Source organism: Struthio camelus, chromosome 3 (genome assembly GCF_040807025.1).
Source record: "Struthio camelus isolate bStrCam1 chromosome 3, bStrCam1.hap1, whole genome shotgun sequence".
Taxonomy (NCBI): Eukaryota; Metazoa; Chordata; class Aves; order Struthioniformes; family Struthionidae; genus Struthio; species Struthio camelus.
Window position 1 is genome coordinate 115,049,672 of NC_090944.1, and position 23,684 is coordinate 115,073,355.

General features: G+C 38.7%; 1 protein-coding gene across 7 annotated transcripts in view; it reads right to left on the minus strand.

The window, feature by feature from the left end:
* PTPN14 (protein tyrosine phosphatase non-receptor type 14) overlaps positions 1–23,684 on the minus strand; it is a 117,320-nt gene that overhangs the window by 22,321 nt on the left and 71,315 nt on the right. For all 7 annotated transcript variants that reach the window (XM_068939824.1, XM_068939825.1, XM_009668994.2 and 4 more), the window contains 8 exons: positions 16,613–16,710; positions 13,847–13,914; positions 11,097–11,167; positions 9,249–9,336; positions 6,986–7,074; positions 5,225–5,312; positions 4,443–4,525; positions 2,049–2,106 (listed from right to left, as the gene is read on the minus strand). In XM_068939824.1, coding sequence (XP_068795925.1) covers positions 2,049–2,106; positions 4,443–4,525; positions 5,225–5,312; positions 6,986–7,074; positions 9,249–9,336; positions 11,097–11,167; positions 13,847–13,914; positions 16,613–16,710 — 643 coding nt within the window. The remainder of the gene's footprint in view (positions 1–2,048; positions 2,107–4,442; positions 4,526–5,224; positions 5,313–6,985; positions 7,075–9,248; positions 9,337–11,096; positions 11,168–13,846; positions 13,915–16,612; positions 16,711–23,684) is intronic.

Genomic DNA, 23,684 nt, shown 5'->3' on the forward strand with positions numbered 1-23,684 from the left:
TTTTTTTTTTTTTTTTTGTTAGGGCCCATGGGGAACCGTCTCTTCTGAAGAAACAGGGGAGAAGCTTGAGATCTGCCGAATCTCAATATCCAGTTTAGGGACAACTTGGTATTTAAAAAAAATCCATTAATTAAATATATCAGCATACTAAAATCTCCTGCATGGAGGAGGTTTTTCTGGAAAATCAGCATCATTGGGTGGTCTGACAGGGATAAGAAACACAGTGTAAAATAGCCTCAGAGTAGCTGTTAATAAAATATAGGCTCATCGTGTTGCCGAAACCATGCAAAGGGTCTTAATATGAGAGCAATGAACACAATTCGCAGTCAAGTGATAGAGCCTCACCCCCAAAGATTCTCCTTCACTTCCCATTATTGTCTATTGATTTATCACCGTACAAGACAAATGAATAGGTAGGTGTATAAAGTATAGTCAGGAAGACTTTTTATTTTCTTCCCCCCTTTTCCCCCCCAAAAAAGGAACTGTTCCAACAAGTTAAAAAGACAATTATGAAAAAAAAAAACCTGAAAGTTCAACATGAACAGTAAGCAGTCGGGTTCACTTTTTAATTGACGAGCATGTATTCCTCCCCGTTTGATCTTCCTGAGCCACTTTTTTTTTTGTTTTTAAACTTTTTGCATGCTTATGTTCAAAACCAATAGGCAGCAGGATTCACTTTTCCTGTTAAAAGGTAGATTTCCATTTTCCATATCTATTAGAAGAAGGCTGTTCTTTTCCTTGTGATACAGCTGAGGCAACAGCATAAGAATGCAAATCACACTTCCTCTCCTCACCCTGAATTTTTCACAGCAGACTTGAGGGACCAAACCAGTAGATAGGAAAAATACTGTAACAACGCCTCGGACAATGTAACACACAACCTCTGTGTATTATGATGCCCTAAAAACAAGCTAAAAATGAAAGGTCAAAGAAATATGAAACCCGCTAAAACAGGTTTCCTGCCAATGTCTGGGAAACACAGAATGCAACTTTTAAATCTACTATACCACGTGTAAGCATCAAGAAAGTGGCCTGTGCTGAAATCTGCAAAGATAGCGGTAACTCAATATCACTAACAGCCTAAGCTTAATTTTGGACCATTTTCACAAGCTGTGATCACATCTTGGAGATATGTCAAGAAAACGCTCCTGCCACATTAGTTCTCCATCATACAGCAATAGGCTAATGGAGTTAGCACACTGAGAAGGACTACAAAGCAAGTATAACCTGTGTCACCAATGAAAACTGGCAACCTTCATACAGATAATATTGCCCTCTGTCTAAGGGATCAGCAGTGCTGTTGCTACTCTCATTTAAGGCATTCTGAACTACTGTAAGAAATAATGACATACTAGACATTAAAACTGGATCAATAAAAAGCATGTGCTCAGAACTGACTGGAAAAAAAGATTCTTACACATTGTCTTGCAAAGATTTCATGAAATAGTTAACCAGTTTTGTCAGATTTATATTATTTACAGAGATTTGTTAAAATGAAACAAATACTATTTAAGAAGAAGCTCAGAATCAGGATCTTGGATTGATCATAAAAGTTTTACTTAAAATTACAGTAACTTCACACAGAGAATAGGCTCTTAATCCCAGAAACTGGTAAATTAGAAGTAAATGTGACATAAAACAAAGAGGAATAGAAGAAATACAAGATGAGAAGCTGTAAAATTATATAACGACTAGATTTTTATGGATATAGCACAAGATACTTCAAATTCTTCTCAGGCTGTAAAGGATTATTTTCCTTTCCTTCCCTACATTGAATATACCTCACTCCTGTAGAAAAGATGCTCAGTTTCTGCAGGGCAAATAAAAATATAATGCCTTGAAGACTGTAATTTTTAATATTCAGTGGTGATATTACCCAGGTAAATTAATCAACGGAGGCAGCCACACCCTTGAAGCTCATTTCAATCATATTGCCTGTAAGAAACGAGTTCAGGTGCTTATTTGAAATTTAGAAAGCATTCCATCCTACACAATGGCCCATCCCTTTAGAAATGGTATAAACGTAGAGATCCCACCATGGTACATACCAAGGATGACCTACTCCAAGTGGGCCGCCGTCTGATAGGGGGAGGAGAACTTGATTGTCTGTGGGGGAAAAAGTGAAGAGAAACACTAGGAACTACAACATTACAGTTCTGATTCAAGAGCGAATGAGGAAAACAAGAGATGAAGAATCTGTAAGTACTGCTCATTAATGAGATTCAAAAAAAAATATGAACAGATGAAAATAATTCAGGTCCTCCTCTAAATACAGAAAGTATTCTGATTCCAAAATACACATATCTTCCATTCATTATTGTATTTGGCTTACTTGGAAACACAGGAAAGAAAAACTCTGTTTTAAAAATAAATCAAGCAACAACAACAACATCTCTTAAGCAATAAAAATTGAACATGTCACACAGGCACAGTCTCAGATGCCTTAAAGTGAACACTACATAATGAAAATCTTTCAAAATTCATAGCAATCACTCCAGAGCAATGCACACAGATTGGGAGGAAAAAAGTAACTGGTTAGATAATACCAGCAGAGCCAGATACACTGTTAGAGTAGCCAGTTGCAATGGAAGAAACAATAGTGGAGACAAAAAAAAGAGAGGAAGAAAAAAGTTGAAGGAGGCAGAAATATAGTGCTTACGTGAAGAGAGGAAAGGTGGAATTTCTCCTCTTACAGTTTCTGATCTGGTGAATGATTTTATGTGCAATTAGAGGAAATGCACACAGAGGAAAACAAACAACTATCATTATAACACAGAGGTCAGGAAAATTATTTGGCTAGAAAACACACACTGGAATATGCTGTCATCAATACATGTGACCCTAACATACAAGCTGGCACCACAGGACACTCTGGTATGGAGGAGACCAGTTTCGACGGCAAAAATCTATTTAAACTCCATTTATCTCACTCAGTGACTTCGTGATGTTCTCTATTTTTATTATTTCAAATATTTTTAAGTTGTATACGAAGCCGCTACATACAGCCAGTTCATGGTATCTACATACCTATTGCTCACTGTTTAGAAACAAACAGAAATAAACAGAAGAAAAAGTTATTGCTTTTGCAGTCTCTGTTATAAGCTGCAACGGAACAGTCCTCTCTGTTGATCCCAATATACCACTTCAAACAGGAAATAGTCTAAGCCAAAGGATTATGGGTTTTTGTTTTCTTTTCTGACTGCCATTGTTTTTCCAGGGGAGAGAACCAGGAGCTTTCTTTGAACTCAGTTCCTCTGAAACTGTTAAAATAAATTTGGTATTGGACTATAAAAATACAATATATTCTGCTATGAAATGTCTTTTCTGGTCTTCCGTTCAGCTCCCAAGGACAGTAAATGTCATCCAAAATCTCATCAACGTCTTTTTCCTGTAAGTAAAAAGATCGCTGTATGCAGTTCATCTCACCAGTCTCCCCAATACTCTAACTCAATGTATGTTTATATACTGTGTACACACGCAATATTAGAGAGTTAGACCTTCCAATCTTCCGTTCATTATTTTGGCTTTATTTTCTAACAGATGGCATTACCCAGCTGAACAGATGGGATGTCCAGCTTTAACTAGAGCTGTGATAGAGATGAGACTTCTTTGCAGCTACCTAGCTGGTATGTTAGATATTTTGCAAGGGATTCATATTCTCATTGCTACACAAACCTGGCATGTTATGAAAAGTCCTCAAATTCTAATTCACTCAGTTTATCTCAAACTAAAATTGGCTACATGCTGGTATGCATGAAGTATCCTCAGCTAATAAATTGATTTTTGTCTTATAACCAGCGCCTCAAGAATTCTTCCTCCAATTAGGATGGATTCACCTGTGTGAGAGGGCTAGCTCAAGGCCAGTCCCTCAGTCAGCGCTCAAAGCAGAGACTAAAAGAGAGACTTAGGGCTCTGATTCATAGGCTTTTTTGAGTCATGCTAGGATGGCTACATAGATTAACATTCCCAGGTGTCCTCCCCAGTAGCTCACTTGTTTGATGCATTTAAGAAGCAGATAAATTATACTGCCCAAATCAGGAGAGGAAAGCTGTGTTTTCCATCGACTTCAGCTGCTAGATGGCATCCTCAATAGCCTACTGCAATTCACATTTTGGCATATTAACATATTTCACCTTTCCCTCCAATTTATTCTAATATTCTGGGTCACGAATGGCAGAGACCAAGGGCTTCAATTCACAGTTCTCTGCCAGATCTGGCTGCACGGGGAGCAACATCCAACTGGGGACATGAATCAGGCCTCACAAGCCTCAGAATTACATTTCATTTTCATTCTTTTCTTCCAAATGGTAGTTAAAAAAGAAAAGGGAGAAAGAATAACTGGCACAAGTGACTAGAAAAACAAACAAAAACTGACACACAGAAACTCAGAGCGCTTCCAAAGCAGTGTGTCAGAACATAATTCTGAAAAAAAGAGTACTCACTCTGTGCAGATTTTGTTCTGTTTGTAAAACTTATGTCTTGCTGCAAACAGTCGTGAAATATATTTGGCATTTTCAAGATCATCCTTTAAACACAAGAGAAATTAGGAAAAAAAACCTAATTATTCACTTTGTTATTCTTATCAAGCATTAACAAAGAAGAGTTCTAAAAATTCAATCGCAGTAACGCTTGGTAAGGTTTCTCATGTACAGAAGCGGCTGCCAAGAACATGTCTAGCGCCCTCAAAAGCGTTCAAGGCATTGAACTACTGAAATATAGTGGCATGCCTTTACACGCTGCCACTTCACTGCTAAGTCACGGTGGGAGGGGAGGAGGGACAATGAAGAAAAATGGCTCAAGCTTGCTGGTCTAGTTTCCATACTGGCCTTGGTTCAAGGAGACATGGAGAGATTTTAAATGGTGCAGAACAGCACTGCACCCTTCCTTGAGTCCCCGTATGTGCACGTATGGGAGCCTGCGCACAGTTTCTACATCTGTATTTATGCCAGCATGAAATGTAGTACAGCACTGTGAACGTTTCATCCAACAAGCACTTCAGATTTTTTGCAAACTTATCAGCATAGTACAATTTAGGATGCCTAGAAGAGAGTGCAAACATTGATAGAGAAATAAAATTAATTTCACTCTCCACATAAAGGAGAATGCACAACTTCACGGTGGGTGGTTTTATGGGGAGAGAGTCCCTTTGGGACAATGGAATTTTAAAACTTTATTTTTTATATAAGCAGGTTTCTTGATGACACCGATTAGATCTTTTTCTTACTGTGTGAAAGAGCACATTCTCTTCTTTGTTGATCAACTCTAGAACAATTGAAGACTTGTTATGTGCTATATTCCCAATGTCATTCCACCTGTAGAAGGAAAAAAAAGTTGGAACATTTGCCAACACATACATTCAAACATTTCACAAACACATTAAGAGTCCCTTAGTCAACATCAGTCTCATTTAATGGGAAAACTTCTCAGTAGCTATTCGGTGAATAAACACAGTCAGGAAAATAAAGAAGTTGTGTCCTTAACCCAAAACAGGAGAGTCAACAGTTCTCTCTCAAAATACTCAGTAGAGGAATCACAATAAAAGATAAACTGAAAGTACATTAATGATAAACTTTAGACTGAATTGAAGCATCTTTGTAGTGATTGACTTTAGCCAAGTGGAAAAAAAATATGCGGTTCTGTCGTGCCATTCCATTCCAAATGCCATTTCGAACTTTCCCATAGAGCCAATTCTTCCTAAAGAAGGTTAACACAGCAACATGGTTATGCAGGCTATGCATACCATGTTAATATTCTATGTTCCCAATCTTTTTTTCAAGTAATTGTCAGGTTACACAAGATCAGAGTTATAATCTTCTTACAAATAGCTGACAGACACATTTGCGTACATTGCATGCAATCCACGGGGATGGAAAGGACTTGTTTGTTCTGTTTGCAGCATGCATTCCTCTTCATGTCATGGCAGGATGCTTGAAGTGCATATTTCCAAAGAGCACCAACTATCCTTTCTACATTTAAGAAACTTCTTGCGTTTGTCACCTACACTTTAAGCAAGTCTTCAGAATGCCATAGTTAAAAGGAATACCTAATTTCTTCATAAAATTACACAGGGAAAACATCAGATCAAAGCCTTTTTAAGGCCAAAAAAATAAAAAATAAAAAAGAAGAAAAGAATGACTGAAAAAAAAGAAAAAGGAAAAAAAGAAAAACTCTTCCTGCTCAAGCCTGATACAAGCGTTAGCTACTGACTAAATATTACTGTACCTCATCACAAATAATCCATTTGGTTGCACAAATGTTCGTATTTCCATAAAAGGAAGGTCCATAAGGGACCAGGAAAAATCCATTGTAAGTTAACAATGATATTAACAAAAACAGCCCACGGAATAGTAGCAAATAATAAAAGGAAGCAGTAAAACCTTTGCTTCCCTGGAATCATGGAGATTTTTAGCAGCATCTTCACACAGGACAGGATTTTATAAGAAGTAACAAATGCCACAAAAGATGATTAATGAAAAGCCTTAAATGATCCCTAATCGCCAAAATAAACAATAGTACAGACAAGTAAGCGACACAGCCAGGATTTTCAAAATTATGGGATAAGAAAGTTCAGCTTTTTACTGGGGCACCTAAATATGGCAACCAGGTTTTCAGAAATGTTGAACACCTGGGCTGCCAGCAGTGAGGTTTAACAGATTTGCATTCAGATGCATCAAAGAGGCAGACACAAAGGCAAGAAAAGAAAAGGGATCAAAGCTTCGTAAGTAGAACAAGACACATGACAGAAAACTACGTCTTTCTTGCCGTCAAACCCATTCACAGACATCAGAAATTATTCTTTATCACATCTCTTACGGCCAAGAGGCTAGTCCTGAAAACAGTGAGGTGAGTTCTTCTCAGTTAGAGGACTGGCACTGTTGAAGTCATATGTAAGGAAGGACACCCCCCCCCCCCCCACACACACACAGAGCTCTGAAAAAAAAAAAAAAAACCCTCACTTTAAATACAGAAGTCATTAGGTTTTTACCTATAGATCACAGTTGTCCTTCCAATTCTGTTTTTTATGAAGATGCCCATGAAGAAAATACCGAGGTGTATGTCATTTCCATGATTATCCTACACAAAAAGCATATATATTTAGTTCAATAAAGAAATTGGCCAAAGAACACATAAAAACACAGGTTGAACTACCAAACAAAAGCCATTCTTTAAGACGTAAGGCAGGACAGTTGCTAACCAATATTCTGTTGTTCTGTTTGACTCCGATTTTCATTATTTCAAAGCAGTTAACACTTAAGTGGATTCAGTCTGCTGATGAGTGAGAGCAGATGATGGCTTAATGAGCTCAAGGCTCTGTTTTGTGAAACAACAGGAACACCACAAACTGGCATTATACAATACCAACATGTTATAATGTTGGTATACAACATACATTATATAATACCCCATGTTCTCTATTATTGGAGTTATAGCTACCAAGAACCCATATGACTACCAAAAGCAATATTCTTCTTTCCTACTCACAGTATTACTCATGCCATTTGGTGAAACAGGTAGCGATTTCTGGAAACCACACCTGGAGATGGAATCCCTCCCAAAATCTATACCCTTCACACTTCCTCCTTTTGAGCACTTTGTGCAGGAGCTCACACCTTGGCACCCGAAAAAGTACTTGTATTTCTGTACAGACAGATTCTCTATTGCTTTTCAGGCTATTGGTTGCATGCATTTCACTACCTAACATCCACTATCCTTGCATTGTTTTCCAGAAATTCTATTGTTTTTGTGCGTCGCCATGTCTCCTTGCAGCCCCCTGTGGGGGAAACATGAACTCCTGTTCCACTTTGCACATGCTTGTTTTCTTAAAATTCCTTTTTCATATTGCAACAAAAGCTTAAAAGCTAATGACAAAGAGATTTTGGTACGTTTACCAACAAAAACAATTCCCCCCCCAGCTGCATACACAGTAATTAATTCACACTTTTGAGCGGTAAACAAAAATCATGATAACACAGATAGTGTGGTTAAAAAGAATGCTAAAAGAAAGGATATGAGAAAAGTTACACACGAGTTAAACAGGAGCCCCTGCATTTTAATAGATCAGATTTGAGCCATTTTCCTGGCCTTCTTGTATTTTATCCCTAGAAGGCACGAATGGAGTAGCTGCACCTGTTTCTAACCACTAAGGGTTAGCGCTCTGGCAAACAGAAGACGGACACCAGGTTTCAAGCCCCTGCCTATGTGCTGATTCTCAGCGCTGCGCATGCCAGGATTCCTCCACCCATACTCAGTCAGGTGTGGTTCAGCAGCCGACAGGCCTCAGTTTAGTCCGTTTAGAGGAATAAACTTTCTTCTGTTTTGTCCCAAACACAGCTTTAGTAAGCAAAGACATTGCGAAAAACTTTGAGGAAAAATTATGTATTTCTATCTAAATACATATTTTTATATATATGTGCACGTCAGAGGGTGTGTGTGTGTGCATGTGTACTTGCAAAAGAAGCAGATTTCTAATAGAATTTTTTAACAGGAACAGAAAAAGAAATTTTTAATCTGTCCCCTTCAGATGCATTTCTGTTTGTCCACAATGCCAGCCTGCTGTTTTCTGATATAAGGATAACATCTTCCTGCAATCTGGAGAGCACCCAATCCACCGCTCATATGTACTTTCCTTACACGCAATAATATCTAATGACAATTCCAACACAGAATTGTCATTTCAGCAGCCCACAGCGCTAGAAGGTGTTAATGTGAGGAAAACTTTGATCGGCAGTTAAGGTTCCATGATTTTGGGGGTTGCTGGGGGTTTGGTTTTGTCATTCAACTCCCAAAATCGGCCTGAAGGGCAGGATCTTTTCACTTTCGACTTCAGCAGAAGCCGAAGGGCTTTTTGTTTGGCTGGGGGGGTGGGGGGGAGTGCTGTCTGTTTAAGAGCCGTCTTTAACTAGCAGAGGATTGCTAAGCAGTCCTTCAGACAGCACTCAGAAAGGAAAGCAAGGAGCATCTCACCTTCCCAAGTAAGAAGGGACTTTGAGCAGCCCTGGCTCATACGACCTCTTGGGTGGAAAGGATTTTGGTGGAAGAGAAGCAACAGGGTCCACTAGGGGCCTAAGATATCCTCATGCTGGAAAGTCCATTCAAACTACCAGAATCACTTCATCTTCTGGAACAGCGAAACACGGCTGTTTCTTGTCGACACCGGTAACTTCTATGCGTTCCAAAGGTCACTGCAGACCCTTGTATCACTTAATTTAGAGGCTCCTTTATAATATATACTAACATTTCTAACATACCTTCACAGGGAAACTCTCCTGCCCAAACCCATCCAGGCGCTCCACCTCATGGATGTACATCAGCTCAGCTTCTGCTGCTGTAATGCCACTGCAATTACAGCAACAAAAGGCAAAACATACTTTAATATTATAAGCACAGAGAAACTACTTGTGAAAAAACGGCAGGTTCACAAACCACTTTAGACAATGCTTCAGATATCCCACCTAGAAACATACAACACAAATCTAACTTTCAACATTAGGATCATAATCAGGAAGAGGAATTTTCCTATATGTTGCTAGGGGAAGGTACAAAGCACAGCTCAAATTACAGGTGTAATAAACTCAATTGATCATATTACTCATTTTCTTCTGCACACTTCAAATCTTTTCCAGGCTTTATTAATACATCAGGTCATTGCATCAGGATAAGTCTAGTTTTGGATGGCCAATTTGACTCATGGACTGTAATCTGCAAGTGAAACAAGTCCACTGAAGTTGCATAAAATGACTTAAAAGGGAAGACCTTTGTTTTCATGTTGGTTGTTTAAAAACAGGCTCTAAGTCTATATTTTGAGCAGATTCTCTTCCATAATAGAGAATGAACTGCCTGAAAACTTATACACGCTTGTCTACACATGCTCCCTGTTACAGCTCAGGAATTTGGACAAATTTCAGTTTGCAAAAGCAGGTCAGAATAGATTGTTGCTTGCTCCAAAAGAAGGCCACTACTAATGGTTCTCCTTTTTGATCCTCCTTACCACAGCTTACAGACACGGAAAGGCAGGAACTGGATAATACTTGGGGGAAAGAGGGAGAGAATTGCGATGGAATTTGAGCTACCTGCTGAAGCGAGCTAAGTATTTGAGCTTTGCGTTCCTGAGATAGCACAAAAGAGCACAGCAGGGGATGGAAATCTTCCCTTTTAAGTCTGTGGTTTAACCAAGATCACACAAGCAGCTCAGGGCAGAGGGACAGAAGAACAGACCCAGGCCTATTCACGGCCAACTGGGAAGCTATCCCTTTGGTTGCATCAAAGGCCCAAGTCTGCCTTAAATCTCACACTGAGAATGGCCTACAACTCAGAGACCGGCATTTGCCCCCTTACAACCATTTTCTGTTACATAGTGAAGAATGCTGCACCTTTGACATAATATTCCTATTTTGTTTTATATAATAAAGCTTTAAATGCAGATTCATAACATAATTTGAAACATTATTTCCAATGATGTACAGGCACTGCTTTTTTTCTAAGGACAGCACTCTCTAGAGGTTTGAATACTTCCACCACCAGTACACCTACACGACACCAAAGGAGTTTGCTTACAAAAAAGGTATTTGTACTGCAGCACTAACATGTACACTCCTAGATTATTTACTAGTGACAGCTTATTATATCTTTTTCATGATGGGACTTAAAGCGCAACATGACAAGGTCCCATCTGCTGTTATTTTCATTTGCATTACATTGAAAGAAGATAGCTGCTTAGCGTGTGTCTCTCTTGAACGAGACAGACACTCGGACCACCTCTGATTAAGTCATAGGGTCTTTCACCATGAGGACTTAAATGAAACCATAAAGAGAAAGGAATCTATCACACAATGCAAGTACTGTTGCACATAGTCGTTAAACCTTATGGTGGCAATGCCTATTTACTTGGGATTAAGTTCCTTGGCCATTTTATGGTTGTAAGAGGCAGAAAATCTTTTGTTACAGACTAATTAAAAATCTAGCTAGACATAGCATAAAAGTAACATGAAGATGGGCTAGTTTACCACTGTTCGAAGAGGGTGGTGAGGAAGGGGAACACAGGGATGACATTTAAAAACAAACAAACAAAAAACTGAATGTTAACGTGTCAAGCTGACCTGTGAGTTCGGTGTTCCTGAGCAACCTTTTGAGTCAGCTCCTCCAGGACAGCTTCATCCTGGGTCCAGTCCTGTAAGAGTATGAAGGAGCTTCAAAGACCCATTATCCAAAAAGACAGACAACAAAATGCAAGACAAATTATGATGGTACGTGTTCTGGTGTTGTTTCCTGTTCATACTCTTGCAGATAGCTATACTGAGAGAACCTAGCACCAACTGCAATGAAAAGCCAGTGCACATGCTTGACCACAGGGTGCTTAAAACTTGCAAGAAAACCATGAGGGTCTGTTTGTTTGTTTGTTGGAGGAAGGGGGACACAGAGGGGGTGGACACTTTTCCCAAATACACAGCAGTACACACAGAGCATGGATAAGGGATTTTTTTTCCTGGATAAGGGTCAAACAAGCCTTTAAAAATACTTGGAAGGCTAAAAATGAATGCACACCTTTCAAATCAGCCAAAAACAATGCAAATAAAATTAGCATAGACATACACCAAACAAAATGCAGTTACGGGTCTTTGCTGTCCAGCAAACTGCCGGTACTTCCTTCCATGTGTTAAAAGAAATAAAAAACTTCAATATTCCTTTAAATATGTAACGAAACTCCTTTTATGTTTTCAACACATTTCTGAGCAGAAATTCCTATCTTTCACAGATTTAGTAATGTGGTGGAAATAATTCTGAAATAATCAGGAACAAGTTAATAAAGGAAGCCTGGTCATAAATTCCACGCAAAAAAAAAAAAAAGTTGAAAAACTTACTAGTAAAACCTCAAAGTTCTTATTTTATTTAAAAAGAAGCCTTAACGCTGCATGTATTGTACTTAAATACACTGCCTGCTTCTTGCTCAGTGGGGCCCTCCCTCTGATATTTGCTTCTGCCACAAAAAAATGTGAAAGTGGTAGCGTGCTAATGAAAAATGTCATAGTACATGCCTCTACACAGCTACACACCTGTGGGGTGTACTGTGTACATAACTTTGTTCTTTTCACTGCTGAAGAAATGCCATTTGACACACATTGTAGCCTCACAAGATCAAACACTACAAATGTAGCTGCCCCTCCCTCACCAGCTCACTTCACTAATGAATTTATAGCAACATTCTCGTTGGAGGCTCTTTCTATGCCTGAGATTCATTCAAATCCTCCCACTTGCTTTAGGACTAGTTTATATCTGCAGCAATTAGCAACTGTCACAGTACTTGCAGTGAAAAATTACTATTACGTTATACAAGTAATAGTGCCTAGAGGACCAGCTGATTTAAGCATAGAGTCCTGAAGACTGTAGGAAGCTGATACTTTGCAGATCTTGCTAAATTCAGCAGTAGTAGCATAGGTCCAAAACAGAAGAGAGGCAACTGTGACACAACAAAGGACAGCTGACCCCAAAATGGGATATGTATATTGAAGGGACTTTGCAAAAAGGCACTAAACTTGCAAAGTGACATCCTGACTACACATTTCTCTGTCCATATTGCAGCCATCATCTTTCCCACTTAGGCTATAATATGTCACTTGATAAGCTATCAACTATATGCAAAATCAATCAATTACCTAGTAATAAATAAAGAAGACCTAACAAAGAAAGCCCCCTCCACCAGTCTGGCTAGCAGAAGTTCCTTAGTGGAAAGACAATACCAAAACCATGTTCTAGGTATGCAAAGCACACTCATATTGCTACGTACTCGTTAATCACTCTTCTTCCTGCTGGATTTCACTTTCAGGTGGTGTTGAACTCTCTGTCTAACAGCCCAAAATTGCACTTTCATTTCCCTGCGCAACAATCACCTTTTTGAAGTTTAGAATACACTTCCAGCTTACAGAAGGCTACAGTTCCTATATAGCCGAAAAATCAAGGTAATTGGGATGAGCTGCTTCCGGAAGTGCCTTTCTCAGACATTCAAGTTACAATGAATCCCTTCTTGGAGATGCCTCTGCCTCCCTGCTAGCTGTAGGGAGAAACCAGATGTCTAACTTTTCAGAAAGGGGAACCCCACTCCACTTCCAAATTTTGCTTCCACTCTGAAAGAATTTCAAGTTCTTTTACATTTTATGAAGCTTACGCTCATGCTCTGTGCTGCTGGAGTTGTTAGTCAGAGATAAAGCCAGCCCTAAACTCAGCAGTTTTTTGCAGTAAACTATTCTCCCAGAGGGGCTCAATGTCATGGGTTGCAAGCGTCTGGCATCTATCACCACGGTCTAATGTAATCAGTGACCTAAAACACTTCCCTCAGTGTTCATATTATTTGCTAGTTTCCAATTTAAATTTCAAATAATAAGTTTACAGCACAGTCCCTGTAGGGCATTTTCAGACCTCCTGATTCATGCTTTATTTCAGTCTAACAGTCAATTGATTTAAGTTCGCATTCTCTTGAGCAAAGTCTGGATGACTTATCCTGTGATAAAACATTTCCTACATCAGCTGTCCACATACCCCTTGGTTATGCGGTATTACTAATACTGCAGTACTGCTGATATACACCCTTCTAAATAAAACGCAAATTCTTAGTTGATTCAATTAAGTACATTTCTTTTGTTGACATCTATTCCTAGCAGAGGCTTAACAAGGACTGAAAAAGGGTTAAATCTTCACAGCATGTATTAGCTCAGTTACAATCAAATACATCACAGTTTTGGGGAAGCAAAGTTTATTTCAGCCGTTAACAGTACTCTATTATCAATAAAGCCATCTCTGAGGCATGGAGGAATTATTCATAAAAGACCACAAAAGAAGGGGAAAAGTAACTCACCATAGGAAACAAGACATATTCTCGGAGGAAGTCATGAGATTCAAACTGATTATAGTCTCCAAAATCCGCTGGAAAAAAACAACACAACTATTATTTTAGCACTTTCTGCACATGTTAAGACCTCACTCAGCCTTTGCACAGATGCTTGATATCAAGTGGGTGACTTCCTTCTGAAGTCACAACCTAGAGCAAAGCTTTTAACATGGAGGTCTGAAAATAACAGTGTTATTACTAGCAACCAAATAACAGGCAACAAGTAATTTCTCTCTTTTGTTCCTTTATTTTACAGCCATCTGCAATACTTTAAACTATTAGGGATGCAAGAGCTGCTTTTCTGTGGCCTTCATGAACTAGTATCACCATCTAACAAGCCTAGGGTTGCCCAGATGGTGCACACTTGTGCTTCTCCAACACTCACAGCTCTGACCCGGCAAAAAAATTTTAATCTACCTCTGCTACAATTCAACACAATTGTATGACAGACACTTAATTTTACAGCCTAGGAGGCTGAAATCCACTGGCCAATTCTATTAAAAATGAATTGTCAATAAACAGCACAATTTAAATAGATGTCTTATCTTTATCCACCACTATAACAGCCCACTGAGTCATTTTCCTTTAATTGACTGGGCTTTCACACCTTTCTACTTGCCTCTTCTCCTTCTATATCTCTTTAGGAGCTACTCATCTGCATGCTCACTTTCACTCATAAAATGGGCTGAGGATTCTTGTCTAAACGTCCTTGTACAGAGTTTGAAAATGCTTCCTAAAGGCTAAACTACTTTAAAAACAAAACAAAGCCTATATTTATCTATCTGTTAAATACACAACAGCTTATATCAAAAGGATATCTTGCCGGGAGGTTTTTATTTTATTTTAATTGAACTGCATCAAACGCCATCTACAAGATTCTCATATTATAGAAGCTGGAAATCCCCATCATAAATCATACTAGCTAAACATTCTTTCAAAGCTTCTAGACAACTGCACACATTGCAGGATGCCAAAAATGCAGTTTCATTTTGTTTTCACCTCGGAGTTATGTTTTAACATAAAGAAATCAGAATGAACATGAAACAGAGTCTGCAGCTTAAAAGAAATAAGTATTTCAAATATTCTTGGTTGCATCCCAAGTAAAGGACAAAGAGTAATACAAGGTCATAAATAAAGCAAACAAGATTAGGTGAAGCATTTTGATGCAACGGTCTTTGAAAGATAACAGATTATGTAGAAAATTCACAATAAAACTGATTATTGCAAACTGCTTACAGTGAGACTGACTAGCTCCCAAAGCCGGCAAAAAGCTCCAGAGATAAGAGACCAGTGTAACAGATTCAGTATCTATTTGCAGTAACTTGCATACTGGAAAAACTTCATTGACTCAAATTCAGTAAGGACACATCCTTTCCTTTTTTCATAAAACATTTCAAGACTTGACAGGAGACATTTTTACTTCAATTTGTATCCAAAAAATAAGACACTACAATAGAACTTCCATTGCCCTAAGAAAGATCATATTAACATTGCTTTTAATTACAATTAGCATTTCACTAATATTACTTGTAAAATATCTTGATCCGTAATATCTTGTAAAATATTACTATTTTATATTACTATTTTACAAGATAACTTCAGAGAACTTAAAAACGTGATTGCTGGTACCTCTCTAGAGTACCGTGAGGGAAGCTCGTGCCACCAGTGCCTAATGACCTGGGTTTCAACCTGATGAGTACCTACTGTTCCCCTCAATGTCAGAAATAGGAAGATGTTTAACTCCTCTGAAAATCCATTCTTTAAGACAGCTGTAAAGAATCTTATATATTACCAAAGGCAGTCAGAAATAGAATATCATCCTTACAAACAATTCCCTCTTGCAACTGCTAGACTTGGTCAAAATGGAGAAGGATGTTTTAGAAAGTCACAAATGAAGTCCGAAAAAGTTTCATATTGACAACAAAGCACTCCACAAATCAGAGAAGCCAGGACTGAAGCACTGCATTTTAGAATCAGATTCTCCCATTTAAAAACATTACTAGGACAGGCTATACCACAGAATCTTAAATTTTCAAGGATCAGAACTACATGGTCCTTATTATATGTATACTCCTTCTGCCCTCTCCCCCCTGCCATCAGAAGGCATGTCCAGCGCATGATAGTTGAAATTCTGCCTTAAGCTCTCATAGTCATGGATGCACTGAAATACACTTTCTTCAAATAGAGAGCTTCCTCTTCTGTCCATATACATTATGCAATCTCACTTTTATTGGTGTCCTAAGGATGCTCAAAATAAAAATCACACTGTTAGAACTAGTTTATTATTAATTTATAACTCACATAACAACTACAGTCATGTGTTCTTCCTATACTTCAGATAGCAATATAGAGCAAAATGAGTTTTTAATTAAAGGTAAAATTAAAGCTGCTGCTATACTCTTTGATGTAATTCCATTTCAAACTAGAGAACGTGAAGTAAATTCTTTACTAAAAAGTGTTCCATAGCTGAAGTTGGAAGAAATGGAGCTTTGTTCAGATTCAGTAACAAATCAATTTTGCAAACGGCAACGTTGAACACTATGATGCAGTCCATCATTCCCCTCCTGAGGGTGCAAGTCATTCAGCAATGACAGTCCTTTTTTAAACCAATAGGAAACTTAACTGTTGTGAACAGGGGTCATGTGCGGCCTTAACTAGTGCCCAGTGAACATCTGGATCAAACCAAAAAAAAAGGAAAAGTTGAAAACAGGCTATAAGGTCACATCACATTACCTTGCACTGCCAAACCAGCTAGCCGAATTCCCTGCTCCAGCGAAGAACGTAATCGGCCATCAAGAACATTCTTCTTCACTTGTAGGTAATACTGATACCTACAAACAAGAAAAGAGAACAAATTACAAAGTCTTGTAATTACAAAGTCTTGCTTGCCTGTTTTCCACAGAACAAGAGACTGTTGAAAGTAAGAAAAATTCACCATAAACACATCATGTCATTAAACAGCAGTCCATGCCTGAAGTTAGAAGTTCCACATCATCTGCCAGGCACACGGACATCACAATGAGATTGCCATGCGGACAACGTTTCCAGGTGTACAAAAAGGAAAATAAAAAGTTCTAGTTTGTATTCCCAAGACCATATAGAAAAGTAGTATCTGCTGGGATTACCTCTTCCATAAATCCTGCAGGGGTTACCATGCATTCTCCAATACAGAAAGAGACTGTTCCACATTTCTTCTATGGTTTTTGCTCCAGGGTCACCATTTTGATAAGAAATGGAATTTTAGCAAAATACTTTGGCCGACTGATTTAACTTGAGCTGGGGACCATAAAGAAATTCTTTATATTGGCATCCCTTATCCATAAGGATGACTTAGACCCACAAATCAAACAAAAGTAACTAATAGTACTATGCACCTGCTGATCTCCAGAAACTGATCACAAGGGTGAACTATGCTTGGCTGAAACCACAGTAACAGAAACTACACATTTCACCTTGCACTTCTAGCAGAGTAACCGAGGACAAACAAGAAGCTTTCCACAGAAGTTTTACAAGTTACAGTGTCCCCAGCCTTGCAACCCTCCCATCCGCTGACCTGCGTTAGGCACACAGCACAGGTGGCTGAAGCAGCAGGGATATGGACCAATCCCTCCGACATTATCAGGCTAAAGTCCAACAGAGACAGCTTCGTCACTAGGCCACAACGTTTTATTCTGCAGGCACCAACGTGTGTTCCCCTGAGCTAGCTGGCGGACATGGGTGGTAAAATCAACAGGGGACAAGACAGGCTGAAGGAATTACAGCCACCACTGCAAGATCACCATATCAGTCACTGATGTGCCAATAATCAAATACAGTTGAGTTACAACTTAATGATCCAGTGTCCAGCAGCTCAAACTTTGGGTGCACACATACGTAACCCATCACAACAGACACGAAAAACAGTTTCTTCCTCAGCTGATATGCAAAAACTCATCAAGTCTGAGCCCAAAGATATTGTACCAGTGTAGCCACAGCTCGTGTGTGCCCTCACAGCCTCCCGCGTCCAACCTCCAGACCTACCAATAGTAAAAGATGGGTCTGGGTGACCGAAGCTAAGAAAAACTAAATGCCAAGAAACAAAGAACAGGAGTTTCTCAGGCTATGACCAGACACGTCAGTGTGGTTGCAGCTGAGTCAGGTTATGAGGTTACTGCTTCAGCTCCTCAGCACTGCTTCCTGACAGAGGCCACTGCTTCCTCCGTACGGCGCGCCTGCTCATCCCCTCACACAAAGGGCATCCCCTCAAAGCAGCATGGATTTAAAAAATAAAAATAATTGCTTGAGCTAAACCAGATCATTCTGACAGAACTGGGTTAGAAACGAACCATATAGAAGCGTGCCAGCCGGTCTGAAAGACTGCATCCTCCACAAGGAGGACAGTGAAGAGCAGTCAGGAAAAGACTGGGGGCAGTAAACTCTTAGCTGGGCTCAGCTGCAGCCAGCACACCACATCTTGGCCTTAACCTTGAACCTTTGGGATTAGCAAATAAGCAGTTCTTGTCCTGTTCTAATGATTTCAGACAGGTGCGTGTCGGTTCTTTTTTAATTGCCTTCCTAGGCAATTAACAAGGCAATTAACCTTTCCTTCTTGGAAGAGAACCACAGTAACAACATACATGCTACAAGGATTTCACTGTAGAACAAATATATATTCTATACTATACAGTCTATAGTCTATGCTATAGTCTACATTCTATACTACACTATATAGTCAAACTATACTCACAAATGTTACCATTTAACTCTGCGGAGATAGTAGAAACGACCTGGGTGCTTCAAAAGAAAAAAAAAAAAAAAACCCAAGTCATTCTTTGAGAGATGTTAATCAAAATAAGGCATTTTACATTTCTCTTCAGTTAAGTCTGCAATGTGAGATGCAAGAACTTGCCACTAGACAGCACCAATGCTCTGACCAGACCTGTACTCGCAAGGTAACAGCACCGGCTACAAGCATTTTCAGCGCAGAGGAATCTTCTCAGTGGAAGGCCTGTGTACATGATCCTTAACATCTCAGCCGTTCCCTTTTGAGCTGACAACTTTCACGTGCGCTTAAACGGCAATTGTTGGGCTAGCTAGCTTCAGGTTGGGAACCTAGCTTTAGGTTCCTTCTCCCTCTATCTCCTCAAAAAGAGCAAACACAGAACATTTTCAAATAGGAAAAAAATCTCATTTAAAATGTTTACATTTAGCTTTCACATAGACTAACAAAGATTAAAAAACATCAGTGGGAACTGAAATTTGACTGAAGGGAAGGGAGTGTAAAAAGCATACTGCTTCTCAGTTTGATCCTTGTGCTTCAGCCCCAGGTTTCACACTTGCTTGATCCAGGGGACAAAATCGGCTTCTTTCCAGTTCTTTGCAATGAACTAAATGAACTAAATCCCAATTCTGCAAGTATTCATGCTTTCGTACAAGCTTCACATAAGCTGCTTTGTCAAATATGCAGGTGAATAAGTGCTTATCGAATCTTGTTTTAGAGACGTGTAATGCCAAAGCAGGCTGTTTATTTATGTCACTGTAGTATATATATATACACAAGTTGCAAGAAAAGTAACACCCTCATCTGCCATAAAGCTCCATATAGTTAGAGCTACTGCTAAAATGAACACTAAGTTAATAGATTACACAAAAGTCAAAAATGTAAAATCTTAAAGTGAAATCCTAGCTGTATTGAAATCAAGAGTGCCATCAGCTTTAGAGGAGCTGGGATTTCAACTACAGTGCCCACAAAAACACAGATGAACCACAGTGAGGATTATCTATATAAGCATCAACCAAATATAGGACATTAATGCAGTTACTGTAATATCAAATATTATGATTAAAGCTTTCAAAAGGAATCGTGATGTTGGAGATCTCCAATTTTAGTTTGCCGATACTTCAGAAAATCTGTTTTTAAGAAAGCATTCAGCACCCACTGTATGAAAAAGCCGCTCATTTAAAGGTGTTTTACCATGAAGGTCAGAAACAGGTCACTTACAAATCTTAGCAGGAATACTCTACAGTATTACAGTACAGCATTGCATCTACTAACACTGCAGCAGATTAAAAGTATCGGATTTATTGTATATTATGGATCACTGTGCGAAGAGAGTTTGAGAGATGTATACAACTTGTTCTGTCATATTAACTAGTGTTTCCAACAGAGAACACCTGTGGAGAAAATTGGCAGCTTTCAGAGGCAAGCGCATGGAAAAACAATCACCGAGTATGCTTCTGACATCTTTTTTCCACGGAAGTGGCAAGATAAATTGAAGACGACCGAGACAGAAAACCATGGTTAGCGATAGCTCCATCCTTACTCTTGGATGGAGAGTGACTGGTCACCCACAGAAGGCGTCCCCTGGCATATCCTTTAATTACGGCAGCATAAGGCACAAACTAGAATCATGAATTCCACTTTCCAGGAAGAGGAGGAGCTGGGTTGTCACTGAACAACCTGGACAAAACTCTGCTAAAGGCTGTAACAGCTCTATGAGCCACGGATTCATAGCTGAGTTGTGCTGCAAAACTGTGGTTAGGCTTTCTGCCCGTTCAACAGATAGAACAGAAATTGGCCCATATTCCATCAAGGATTTGAGGCTCCTCTGTCTGAAATTATGTTAAATGTTGTTATTATGTCACGAGCTGAGATTACACTTTGTCTGTTTGGATTGCAGAAGCGTATCTATAATTTGAAGGAAATCAAACATTTTAAAAACGATTCATCTGTAGATTCACTGAGGGAAACTGTTCCAAAACAGCAAATAAAAACATGCATTTCATAAGCCTCCGATTTGGTGGTTTATCTGGGAAAGCAAATGGAAAATGAACAAAAGAGAAGTCTGCAAACTGTACCCCAAAATAATAAAAGCCAAGAAATTCAAAATTAAGACTCACAAAGCTTTATTCAGAGGGCCAATATGGCATACTAGGGGAGTGCATGGCAGAAGACAGACCACACCACAGGCAAGCGGGCTGAGAGCTGAAATCTAGCCTTGTTTCTCTTGTGCTCATTTTGGGTTACAATTTTTTAGCAGTCTTTATGTGTTCAATATAAAAAAGGCTACTACAGTTTGCCAGCCTGTAGCTAATTCCAAGGGGAATGGGAGTGGACAACAAGTCTGAACAAAGCCATAATTAGAAGGATATCATTTCCCACAACTCTATTTAGCCAACACAGAAAACATTAAGCGTATATTTGCATCTATTGCATCAAAAAGCATACTTTATAAAGTAAAGAAGCTGCAACTGGACAGTTATAAGACAACATCTGAACTCTGGTATATTTTAGCGATCAATATTGCATCAGAGAAAAAACCCCAAATGGTACTAGGAGACAGAAGATAAGGGTATTTGTTTAAAATTTAATTATAAGACCTATACTCAGACATAGCTATAGTTGTGTAAATCTAGAGTAACTCCATTTGCCCATACAGTTTGTATAGATGTCATTGAATTCACTGTACTCTTCAATCATCACTTTTTATCTGTTGTATAATCTCTACTGCTGTTTTAAATATACAGAAGATAATTCAGTTGACTTCACTGGTTTGCCTTCTCTTGGGCAGCAAATTTTTCAAATATTACAACCCACGCAGAACCTGGCTTGAACAACGTTGGAAGTGACAGTCTACAAAAGCAAGAGCATGGAGTTAGTTCAGCAGAGTGCACTGCATCTTCGCACTTTTCCTACTACAGACTTCCATAGAGAGCCGCAAGGCAAGCACCTTATTAATAATTATTCATAATATTATCATACCTGACAGCCCTAAAAATCAAGCAGCACCCAACTCTGCTAGGAAATGTACAAGAACAGAACACAAAAAGCTTATTTCCTCAGGGATTTACAATCCAAATATATGTAAATATATATTTTTATACATATGCATACATATTCACATAGATGTGTATGTAAACATAGACAAGATAGAGATAGGAAGGATTAATACTATTTCCATGTTGTATTATGATCAATATGAATTTTAGCTATTTTTCCCTGTTTCTACTTTCCTTCTGTGTGCACCATGGACAGGAAGGGTTAAGAAAATACACATTGGTTCTAGAGCAGCAGGAAAGACTTTTTTTTAATTTTATTTTTCAATCCATTGGCGTGATTTTGCTGGAAATTTCAAACTAGCATGAATAAATCCATTACAGTTTCAATACAAATAAAACTATTTACCTTAAGTGTATCTGAAAACACACACAAGCTGTAGAAAACATGTATTAGTACCATAGAAAACATGCATTAGTTGTACCAAGACGTACAGTTCCCTTAAAATTGTTTCTAATGATGCAATTACTGGCTTGACTAACTTTTTTATAACTCATTAGGCACCTTTTTGGCATCAAGCCTATCTATTGGATAACTGCATTGCTATGTAGTTTAACTTCTTTTCTTGAGGAAAGAAAACTGCTTTACTGTTTCCATATGTCCAAAATAGTAAGTATTTAACACTCAAAGGAGAGAGAGATTGTTTCACAAGTGGTTTAGCTCAAGTCCTGCTGCTCTTTTCCAACTTCAAAAAAATTGTAACTAGAGTAAAAGACGATCATCTAAAATTAGGAACACCATAAAAGTCATATTGAATCACAGCAACACTTTAACTCAGCTCATTTGGGTTTATGTCAGAGTGGTAACATACTTCTGAAGAGACACTCTGCAATGTACAGTCATGCAATAATCTGCCCAGAGGGGACACAATTTCTTCTGAACAGAAGACTTCTACCACTTACTACAATTATTTTAAGCATTAGCTTTGATATTGATGAAACTATTGTTCAGCTAACATCTTAAAATCTGCCATGATCTTACTTTCAATACCATTTGGTGATAGGATTCCACAGATACTTATGTATTATGTTTTAAAGAGAAAACTATTTTTCATATTAAACAGTGGCCTTCATTTTCAGCCACTGAGCTAGATAAGCCAATGATTCAGCTATTCAGAGAGCAAGCAAAGGAACTGATTGATAATGACCAAAATGTTATTTTTTTCAGCCATTGGAGACAATCATAGTAATACTTAGCTCTTACTGGTTGCTTTTCCTGAGAGAATCATGCTTTAAATAGAATTCATGATCATTAGCCCTATGAAGTTACTTGTCTAAGCTGAGGCAGGAAAACTACAGGACGCTGGGGAGAGCTGAATTTTTTTCCCAAGTCTCAGTTAGGGTTCCACTTACTAGATAGTGCTTATTTCACGTGGGTGAAGATATAGTAACAAAACTTACTGCAAACTGGAACTGTGTTTTACATAGCAAAAAAAAAAGGGACAAGACTGGTCTTTTCAGATACAACGTTCAGTATATCGGCAAAGATCGTGTTATGATTTCTGGGCTTGAGCATGCTGAAACTTATTTTAGGTGCAAGAATTCAATCAGCACATTTTAATTTAAAGGCATTTAAAAAAGAAAAAACATATACATACACTGATGACGTCATTGTCAGCAACACAGTGCTAAGGTCTTGCCTTTGCCTTTGGAAAAAAACTTAGATGGTGTTGATAAGCAGAACGTCTCTAGCTCGCTCCTCTGGAATTTCACCAGCTAATCTCCCAGCGAAAGTCTGATGTTTCGTGGTACTAGACAATAGCCATTTATCCGGGATTTGTGGTAGAATATAAAAAACAATGGCTATGCTTCACTACTGAAGAGTAATAGTTTTGGAAGGGTATTACTAAGAACAAGTCTACCACACCCTGTAACAGACCTTCAGAAAGATCAGTAGACTTGCCAGAAAAAGAGGGGAAGGAGACAAAAGAGCTGATGTTACACGCAGGAAAAACTTCCTTCAGAAGCTCAAGCTGTCAATGCCAATAGT